The 9462-nt window shown below is 34.7% G+C and overlaps 4 protein-coding genes across 5 annotated transcripts; all 4 read left to right on the top strand.

Moving 5' to 3' along the window:
• Positions 1 to 116: 116 nt before the first annotated feature.
• LOC138139754 (protein SETSIP-like) lies at positions 117 to 1560 on the top strand. Of its 2 annotated transcripts, XM_069060224.1 has the most exons (5): positions 117 to 240; positions 294 to 574; positions 637 to 823; positions 882 to 1220; positions 1271 to 1560. In XM_069060224.1, the coding sequence occupies exons 2-5, from the start codon at positions 314 to 316 to the stop codon at positions 1300 to 1302; spliced, it is 819 nt and encodes a 272-aa protein (XP_068916325.1). In that variant the 5' UTR covers positions 117 to 240; positions 294 to 313; the 3' UTR covers positions 1303 to 1560. The 2 variants fall into 2 exon arrangements, with proteins under 2 accessions (XP_068916325.1, XP_068916324.1); XM_069060223.1 differs by having other exon boundaries at positions 147 to 574.
• Positions 1560 to 4117, top strand: LOC138139751 (protein ABHD18). The gene is made up of 8 exons (XM_069060218.1): positions 1560 to 1946; positions 2033 to 2117; positions 2168 to 2350; positions 2398 to 2646; positions 2699 to 2788; positions 2843 to 2978; positions 3047 to 3485; positions 3926 to 4117. The coding sequence occupies exons 1-8, from the start codon at positions 1855 to 1857 to the stop codon at positions 3996 to 3998; spliced, it is 1347 nt and encodes a 448-aa protein (XP_068916319.1). The 5' UTR covers positions 1560 to 1854; the 3' UTR covers positions 3999 to 4117.
• A 351-nt stretch (positions 4118 to 4468) lies between these two features.
• BNIP3 (BCL2 interacting protein 3) lies at positions 4469 to 6261 on the top strand. The gene is made up of 3 exons (XM_069060229.1): positions 4469 to 4649; positions 4855 to 5135; positions 5271 to 6261. Exons 1-3 carry the CDS (start codon positions 4610 to 4612, stop codon positions 5517 to 5519), a joined length of 570 nt encoding a protein of 189 aa, XP_068916330.1. The 5' UTR covers positions 4469 to 4609; the 3' UTR covers positions 5520 to 6261.
• A 244-nt stretch (positions 6262 to 6505) lies between these two features.
• RNF220 (ring finger protein 220) lies at positions 6506 to 7931 on the top strand. Its single transcript, XM_069060652.1, has one exon. The coding sequence runs from the start codon at positions 6840 to 6842 to the stop codon at positions 7827 to 7829; it is 990 nt and encodes a 329-aa protein (XP_068916753.1). The 5' UTR covers positions 6506 to 6839; the 3' UTR covers positions 7830 to 7931.
• Positions 7932 to 9462: the final 1531 nt, after the last annotated feature.

Here is a 9462-nt window from a genome sequence, read left to right on the forward strand (position 1 = left end):
ACACGGCGCCAAATCGCTTAAATTTAAAATCAATATGAGGGTAAAATACAAATAATTTTTCGATTAACAAAGTAAACACTCTAGAATATTAAAACATATTTAATAATAATAAATAAGAAGTAAGGCTTTACTTGGTTCTGTTAAAAATTGCGATATTTGTATGAAATATTTATTAAATACCAATAGAGGGCGCCATATAAAAACGGGGGTGAAATTTAAAGGGGTGAGAAAATATAAACGGTAACCTAACTTTGCTTTTACACGACGTTCGAAGCTTTTTTCTACAATTTTAGTATCAAGTGTAGGATCGAAAATGTCGGAAAGAATAAGCACGAAAAAAATTAAGTCCTCGGAGACATCCCTTGGAAATGACATAGATTCCGAAAATCAAGAATCCGATATCGATTCGGCTATTTTCCAACTGGAAATGGTTCATATTGAACTAGATAAATTAAACGAAAAAGAAAATGAAGAAATATTAACAATAGAGCAAAAATACAAAAAGTTGCGTCAACATTATTTTAATAAAAGAAGTGAAGTCATCGAGACAATTCCAGATTTCTGGTCAACTGTGGTATCCTTTTTAATATAAGAGAATGCTATAGGTTAAATAGTTGAAATTCCTTAACCATGCAGTTTACCAGTCATCCAAGCATTTGTCATATATTATATGAAGATGAAGAAGACTGTTTGCGTCATCTTCAGAAATTAGAAGTGGAGACTGCAGACAACATCAAATCCGGTTACAGCATCAAACTGTATTTTAACGAAAACCCATATTTTAAAAATGAGGTTTTAATGAAAGAGTTTTTCTACAAACAAGGTTTTTTCAACTAAATTTATTGTAAAATATAAATAATAACGCGTACATTTTCATTTAGGACATTTATCGTCAGTGAGTACAAAAATCGACTGGAAGAAGCCACATCCCATAACCCCAGCAGCAAGAGAAGGATCTTCCAAGGGCTCGCGCAAACGTTCGCATTCAACACAGCAAACATTCTTTGGTTGGTTTGCAAATAATGAAGACGCTTCAAGTGACATCATCGCAGAAATTATTAAAGACGACATTTGGGTTAACTCCTTACATTATTATTTGGTTCCTGATCCTGACATGGAAGGAACAAACGACAAAGAAGATGATTCTTCAGATTCCACATCTTCAGATTATGAAGAAGAGGAATTGTTTGACGTTAGTACAGATAAAGGATCCATACCAAGTAATAATTTTTCAAAGACTGTTCGTGTGTAATAAATTTTGGATTTTTAGGATCGAGCGGCGAGGGAAGTTCTTCAAAGTAATGTTTTACATCCACTGTTACCAGCCATTGTAGTTTTTACGAAGATTTATAATTTTTTTTTGCATTTATACCATTATCGCAGGTCTGAGTTTCTAAGGGTACCTACGTTTATGTTGGAGCTACGATGAGCGATAAAAGCGGCGACAAGAGCGAACTGCCATGGTTTTCAAATGGCAATTCGCTCTTGTCGCCGCTTTTATCGCTCATCGTAGCTCCAACATAAACGTACCCTTATACGTATTAAATTTTTGTAGCCAGTGAGATTTATTTATAATACCTCGTGAACTATTTCCCAACCCGCCACTATTTGACTTGGTTGCATTGTCTAACTGCATTCATATATTATTTATTATGCGAGAATTGCATAAATTTTTGTAATAGTAAATTTTCTAAGAATTATTAAATTGTTACCAGTTGGACAAAGTCGCCTAGCAACTGATATTTCTGAATTTAAAATTTTTCCGAACACGTCAAAATTTTTCAGTAGATGCTTGAGGGGAGAGTGGATTTCATGATTTGAACTTCGGGGCCGATTTTTTTTTTTAATTTTAAAATGCCGGTCAGTCGACTTGACGTAATTTATAGAAAAATACTTCTAACAAAATTTTTTACTAAAGGATGGGGATGTGCCGAAGATTTGCTTGAGTAAGTAATTTTTTTTAGTCGGAAAAACATTTAGAGGTTATGTTGACATTATTTCATAACAAATTTGTAAATAAATGTTTTCCCAGATTATTCAATTTTCGTAAAGTGGTCTCCAACAGAGATGTTTGTTACGATCTGGTGCCTAAAGATTATCCCATAGAAATAATTAATGTAAGTGTTCCAATTCACAAAGCCAAAGTTAAACGGTGTTAATATTGCAGGCCCAAAAACGTCCAGGTTTTCAAATCATAGAAGGTAGATTTTGGACTCCACTCAGACTATACTTACCCACGTTACTTGTTCCTGAAGTTCAACAAGTTTTTTTTCAAATGATACTACCTCAAAAGTGGCCTTCGCAAGATTATAGACCGATTTGTATCCATTTGGCGGGTACTGGAGATCATGTAATTATAATATATTACTACATCACGGAATTATATAAAGGTTGTAGTATTTTTGGAGACGCCGAAATTTAATGGCAAAACCACTGTTGCAAGCAGGGATAGGCTCAATTATTTTAGAAAACCCCTATTATGGCCTTAGAAAACCAAAAAATCAAATTCGCTCAAGCTTACATTTTGTTTCTGACATTTTTGTGATGGGGGGTTGTTTAATTTTGGAATCTATAGCTCTTTTGAATTGGTGTGAACGTCTTGGTTTTGGTCCGTTGGGTGTTTCAGGTATATCGATGGGTGGCCATGTGAGTGTGGTTTTTGTTCCAATAACATTGTGTCATTTCACTTTTTCGTTAGATGGCTTCTTTGGCGGCTTCTAATTGGCCAAAACCTTTAGTGCTAGTACCTTGTCTGTCATGGTCAACTGCCTCATCTGTTTTCACAGAGGTAACCACCAAATTATAATATGACGTAAATGACATGCTTAAGACGACCTTTCAGGGAGTGATGAGTGAATCTATTGATTGGGACATGCTCCAAGATCAATTATTTTCAAACCCAATATACTGTGATACTCTCTCAAAATCTTGTAAAATTGTTGACAGTCCATTTGCATGCACCCTTAGTAGAATGCCAGGTTTGTTCCTTCATCAGACTAGTTTTTCACAGTAAAACTCCTAATATCAACTATTTGTTCCTTTCTAGAGTACGGGCTGGATACTCTACTAGAAGAAAAATCCAAATTACGATACATTTCACCTTATGAAATGATGAACATATTGGATTCTACCACTTGTCCTGCCATCACGTACAAACATTCTAGTCAAAATATTAAAGTAGAACATGGTGAATACTCAACTTTGAATTTATCAATTTTTAAAACAAGTCAACACATCAGTGATATGAGGAAGCGTGATAAAGAAGCTGTTTGGTTTATGAGAGGAATGATGGATGAATTTACTCATTTAAAGAATTTCTCTGTGCCTTTTGACTCATCACTTATTATAGCTGTCTGTGCCAAGTCTGATGGTTATGTTCCTAGAGTTGGTGTTTCTAAGTTAGATGAAATTTGGCCAGGAGCCACTATTAAATATGTGGACACTGGACATGTAGGGGCCTACATTTGGCATAGAAAATTATTTAGGTTTGTATTTTACTCCCACCATGACGTCTAAACATAACACCTCTATTAAATGAAATGAATCGTAACGCTAGTTTTTATTTTGTCATTTTATCATCTAGGCTGTGCCCTCTAATGTATTATTTACATTGTTGCTAAATGTAGTGTGTTTTTTTTTGTTGCGGTCATTGATTTAAAGTGGCTGCAATGATTGATGTTTGAAATTTACATGTACTGGTATTAATCAAGTATGAACATGTTTTTTAATGCGTCGTAATGGAGTTCTTGCTCCTTTATCACTCGATAAAAAAGAGAATCACGAAATAGTCTCGCCTTTGCGTGCACCGAGGTTAGTGACTTGAATAGATTTTCGAGCAAAAAATCAAGTTCAAGGTCCGGAAAATAACGCATGCTCGCTTTAAAGTTATCTATTTTTTTATACTATCCAGTAATATTTGTTTTAGGGATTGTATTGTGGAAGGTTTTGAAAGGGCAAAAAAGGTTGTGCAACCTCCCGGACCGTACTTTGAGGTCTAAAAGTGTGTTCGTTTTGAGAAGTTAATTTTATTGTGTTAGTTGAATTTTGTAAATTTTAACATATGTACCTGACTGAGGTATTGTGATAATTTTATAAAATAAAGACTTGTTTCTGAAAATGATGTTATTATTGAAGGTTGACTATTTTTAGCGCGAGATTGACAAAGGAGTGCATCTTTTATCAACATGTTTGTTCTCAGTAAAAAGTGAGTTGTGGACTTAGCAAACAAAGCAATTGATTTGTTTGCATGCGTGCGTTGTGCACCTTGTTTTAAAATAGGCGCGTATTTGTGATGTATTTATCTCTGTCTTGCTAACTTAAGATGTGTGGTTTTTGCTTTTGCTTGTGTTTATTTTTGCGTTGTTAGTACAATGGCGTGTTGGGATTCGTCGTGATTGGCTTGTGGGCATCATGTGATCAGTGACGTCAATCCAAACAGACAAAGGCAGAGAATCTAACTGGTTGTTGATGAGTGTTGGTGTCTGTCACGTACGCCTCTAGTGCATCTCTTGTATGGAGATTTTAATATAAATTTATTGAATAACTGGTAATTAGAGTTAACCGAACGGTGTAAAGTTAGTTGTGCGACGTTTTCGTAAGTGCGTGTAAAATGTCATCGTCAAAATCGAGCTTAGATGACCTTTTAGGAGGTAAGTTGCGTTGTTTACATTCCATCTGGGATGTCATCCAACGCTTCACATCAAAACACTGCATTTAATCCGTAAATCAATCGGCGTGTAAAGTCGCAACTAGCTGGGAAAACCGCAAAAAATAAATACAACAGACCTCGCTATAATTAGCATTTGACGTTTTGAAAAGATTATTTTTACCTAATTAATAAGCGAATTTTGACAGAATCTTGGGTTGACGTAAGTGCTGGATCAACGTGCTCTCAAGGTGGAGGAGGCACAGGCACCCCGAGCTCTGTCTCCCACCAATTGAACGTCGAAGATTATTTGCGACTGTTGAGAGAAGCCCAAAGGGAATCCAACCAATCATCTGCTAGGGTTTCTTTAGCGGGTTCGAGGAGAGATTCGCCCCGCAGCAGCCCCAAGTCGCCCCCGAACAGCCCCGTCCAAGGCACTCCGTTAAACTTAGAATGGCAATCATATTACATGAACTCTGAAGCTAAAGATGTAAATATTCACACTATGTATTTATCCAATTAGCACCCCATATAATACAGACTATCACTTTCATTATCAAATTTATGGGTCGACGAACTTGGTATCTCGTCTGGTTTTTTATAATTTCCTTATTAATTGTTTCAGTATGGAGACTTGTTTAATGATTGGAGCAGTCGGCCTGATCAGCTACCCCCAAAGAACTGGTGTTTTAGGCCTCCCAAGAGGGATATGTTGAGCATTCGTTATGCTCGTGTTGGCAATACCAGTGTCTTTTCGCGCAAAGGATTGTGCACATTGTTTTTAACCAATCTGATATCACTCATTCTTGGTACTGGGGTTGGACTATGGCTTAGCAAACATGGATTTTTTGTACCAGCCGTCAAAGTCCGTTAAATGGGCTTATTTAGGCACAGGAGGGTGTTTGACATGCTATTTTATATGCCTATGTGATTATTTTCTATATTGTGGCTTGTGAATGCTGCCTTGTGAATGAGACTGGAATTTTCTACTGCATATATAGCCTTTACATTTAAGGCTACTTTACATATTTTAGTTTTAACTGATTTAAATCTGTCTGAAAATCTACAATTATGTACTCTTATTTCTACTTGGTTTGTGCTTTTTTCCTAAAACTCATGTTAGGAAATTTAAAGCGCATGTGATTTATCTACCTTCACTATAACAGTGTCATTATTGTTTTGTCTTCCTTAAGCCCAACAGCTTTCAATAAATAAGCAATAAGTAAAGTACAAAACATCACAGACCAACTTTGTTAATTAATTAAGTCCCATATATTGCACACTCTAGTTAGACTTCTTTGTAATACTACACAATGTGGTATTGTATGTTAAATTTGCAGAACAGTAATGACACTGTCATAGTTTTTATATTTATACAGTTACAGAGATTTTTAATGATAAATTATAACTTCGTTGTACTGGTGGGGTGTAATTTGCCATGTTATGTTTGATATTTTTATAACTTGTATATTTTCAGCTCTACCAGTGTAACTTAATATTCAAATTTAGTTCTCTGGTTTAGCTAGAATGGACTATGAGTAACTTTAATAATAGAACTTAGATTTAATAATACACAATTTGTGTTTGAATAATCACAAATAAATTTTTTATCAGTGCGTCCCTTATTATTGACATTACTTTAACCCTCTTGTTCAGTATAAAGCGCATTTAATATGGTCACCAATAAAACTATTTATAGATTATCCTTGCGTTGTGTAAACAAATATACTGACACGTGGCTTTGCTTCCAAATTATAAATTTTAACCGCATTCACGTATGTTGAAGATTAAAATTGGTTTCATGCGTAATAAATTTGAATCTAGTAACTTTGCAGTTTTTACGTCAACGATTGACAGGACGTTGGTAACCATGTCTTTCAAACTGTTGTTTATTGACTTTGTGTGTTGCCTTTAACCAGAATATTAATTGCGAATGAATCGGTTATAATTGAAACAATCCCGTTTTTAATTATGTGAAATTAATATAGTTCTGAGAAGTCGCCAGTTGGACGAACTTAAACTGTTCGATATTTGTGGCAGTTTTGTTGGAAACAAGCAAATCGTAACATAACCTTCAACGAATAAACAAAATCTTGGAACATCTAAAAAAGATAGAGTTTTTAATGTAACAGTGTATGAAATAATCATAGTACAGGTCGCGTAGCGCATAAAGTAAGTGTTATTTAATAGTATTATGGATGGATCTGTTAAAGAAATTGAATTGGCAAGTAGCAGTTGTAATGGTGAAGAAGGTGGTCGCGGTTGTCGTAACAAAAGGAAATTGTCTGAGCCGATCTGCTGCCCCGTGTGTAGTGTAACTCTTAGAATCTCGGAAGTTCAGTCGCACTTCGTGCTCGAAATAGATAAACTAAGTAAGATACCGTCGACCAAACACAAATCAAATGGACGTAATGCCCCTAGTTCATCAAATACAAGTGATAACAATGCGGATAAGACGTGGGAAACTTTTCAGAAAGTGAGACTAAATAGACAGAATCGACACAGATCAAAAACAAAAAAGCGAAAGGCTGAGGAAATCGTCTGTCCAATATGTAACAAGGAAGCCCCTGAAGAAATAACGTTACACGTTGAGAAGTGCTTGCGCCGTACAGAACGAAATGAGAGTGAAAGCGACGAAAGTATAGACGTTGAAGCGTTTGAGGAATATGAGTGGGCCGGGCAATCGCGTGTACGAATTACTAGCCTGCTCCCAGGTGGAGTTATAAATTTAGGAACTTCTATTAGTATGACTGAAGAGGATGAAGACTTAAATGTGGACGGGGACGATGCTCAAACTTACGGTTCACCACAATATTCAGAAAGAGATGTAATTCTTTTACCTGGTGATCCTGAGAATATCGCCCTGCGAAAAGCAGTCATTGGAGAGGATCCTAAAAGGATGCAACCAGAAGAAAATGATGGTTTGACTGCGCAACCTAAAGGGGATCCTTTGGTTGAAGTTTTAAAAAATAGGATTAGGGAATTAGAAAGCAAAGAAAAAAATAGGGAAGAGGTTTATAAATGCTTGATTTGTATGGAGAGGTACCGTACTCCAGTCATTTCGGTGTGTTGTTGGCATGTACATTGTGAACAGTGTTGGTTACAGACATTAGGGGCTAAAAAGCTTTGCCCTCAATGTAATATGATTACTTCACCTGCAGATCTGAGAAAAATTTATATGTAAAGTTAATTTACACAATTTTTAAATAAAACTGACTACCTAATGTGTGATATACATACCAGTTTATTAGATATTTAAGGAAATTTATTATAATTTTAATACTGATTATTTACTTATTTCATACTACCTTGCCTACAGGTTTTCATTGCTATCCTAACTTAACCAGATGTTTGCCTTTAGTCGTGATTTTGTTTGCCGCATAAAGAATCAAATTTTGCGAAATTAGACGTTGATTTTATTACCATCTAGAATTGAGAAATATGGTTACAGTTATAAATATGCACACTCCACTAGGTACTCGGTAAAAAATAATTTTAAAGCTTGACAAAACTCAAATCTTGTTGGCGTCATTTTATAGGTTATGATAAAATTTGTTCTGCAGATATAGTCTCTGTGCCAAAGTCTGTATATTATGTTGCATATCTACTGGGTAATAATTGAATATTTCAAATATGTAGTTTGTTTATTAATAATTTATATTAAATCAAATTAAATATCATAACTCTGATAAAAATGAGAATTTTTTAAATTTAATTAAGCAATCTAAAAAATTATAATGTTTAACATTAAGTGCTCATAATACATAATATATATCATATATTATTATATTATATTTATATTGATTGATGGTTAGAATTTAAAATAATTAATTAGGTAATATATATTTAAAATATGAAACACCACAAGAATTATTTGCAATATATTCAATAATAATAATTAATAACTTCGTTTAAATCATCTTGTTTTCTTAATTTAAGTTTATTTTTTATTTAAACAGGCTGTCTTAAAAAAAACGGCCCACACTATAACTTTGGTATTGAGGACCCAAATGAAAAAAAATATACAGAAAACGAAATGGCTTTAAAAACACTACAAATCTGAGTAAGCATATAATTTTTATACGATCTACCCATTTATGGGCAATGGGCAACTTTTATTTTTCAAATAGTATCTAACCTATACTTTTCTTATTGATTGTTAGTTTTTTTTTCTGATTGTAATGGCATAAAAAACTATACCCTTCGATAACAAAATTTCCGAGAAAAAAAGGAAAATATGTTGCATCAAAATAATTTTTATTGTCATATTAATGAAAAAATCAAGTTTACCGACCTCCAAGAAGAGCATCGTCTTTTTGTCCAGCTCGCTTTTACGGAACCCCAGTATTTTTTGTAGAGGGAGAGGAGAGAAGTGAGCAAAACGAACACGTCTATGGCGTGAAGTGTGAACGAAAGTAAACTAATTTCGGCCAGCGTCGCGTATTTGTCGGAAAGTTGAGATCAATGGAACCCACTCATTGGCCGGCCAATGAGAGAGCAGAGTGCCCAGAACAAAACCGTAACGCAACGGCGCCCGGTCCCCGGGTGAAATAATTAATTATGTTACAAAATAACTTGCGTAATTTTATCTCTGCAATTTTTTTACTTTCCGTAACCTGACAATAAACCATCGAGGGTCCAACCACAGCTCACAACCAACAGTAAACACACAGAGTACTTAAACACCTCGGACCTCGGTAACCAGTTTACTGAATTTGTGAAACGTTTATAGGTTATGACGTCAGGAGTGACGTCACATATATGTAAAATGAACTGTTTACTAAAATTTAAGTACCTAAACAAGTAAACTGTTTTGT

The sequence above is a fragment of the Tenebrio molitor genome, chromosome X, assembly GCF_963966145.1.
Source record: "Tenebrio molitor chromosome X, icTenMoli1.1, whole genome shotgun sequence".
Taxonomy (NCBI): Eukaryota; Metazoa; Arthropoda; class Insecta; order Coleoptera; family Tenebrionidae; genus Tenebrio; species Tenebrio molitor.

Excerpts from the sequence above, each read along its gene's own strand:
- BNIP3 (XM_069060229.1), top strand. The coding sequence starts at position 4,610 with ATGTCATCGTCAAAATCGAGCTTAGATGACCTTTTAGGAG. Across the intron at positions 4,650-4,854 it reads CTTAGATGACCTTTTAGGAG|AATCTTGGGTTGACGTAAGT; the intron begins GTAAGTTGCGTT and ends GAATTTTGACAG. Across the intron at positions 5,136-5,270 it reads TGAACTCTGAAGCTAAAGAT|TATGGAGACTTGTTTAATGA; the intron begins GTAAATATTCAC and ends TAATTGTTTCAG.
- LOC138139754 (XM_069060224.1), top strand. The coding sequence starts at position 314 with ATGTCGGAAAGAATAAGCACGAAAAAAATTAAGTCCTCGGAGACATCC. Across the intron at positions 575-636 it reads CAGATTTCTGGTCAACTGTG|TTTACCAGTCATCCAAGCAT; the intron begins GTATCCTTTTTA and ends TTAACCATGCAG. Across the intron at positions 1,221-1,270 it reads AGATAAAGGATCCATACCAA|GATCGAGCGGCGAGGGAAGT; the intron begins GTAATAATTTTT and ends TTGGATTTTTAG.
- LOC138139751 (XM_069060218.1), top strand. The coding sequence starts at position 1,855 with ATGCCGGTCAGTCGACTTGACGTAATTTATAGAAAAATACTTCTAACA. Across the intron at positions 2,647-2,698 it reads GTATATCGATGGGTGGCCAT|ATGGCTTCTTTGGCGGCTTC; the intron begins GTGAGTGTGGTT and ends CTTTTTCGTTAG. Across the intron at positions 2,789-2,842 it reads CCTCATCTGTTTTCACAGAG|GGAGTGATGAGTGAATCTAT; the intron begins GTAACCACCAAA and ends ACGACCTTTCAG.
- RNF220 (XM_069060652.1), top strand. The coding sequence starts at position 6,840 with ATGGATGGATCTGTTAAAGAAATTGAATTGGCAAGTAGCAGTTGTAAT.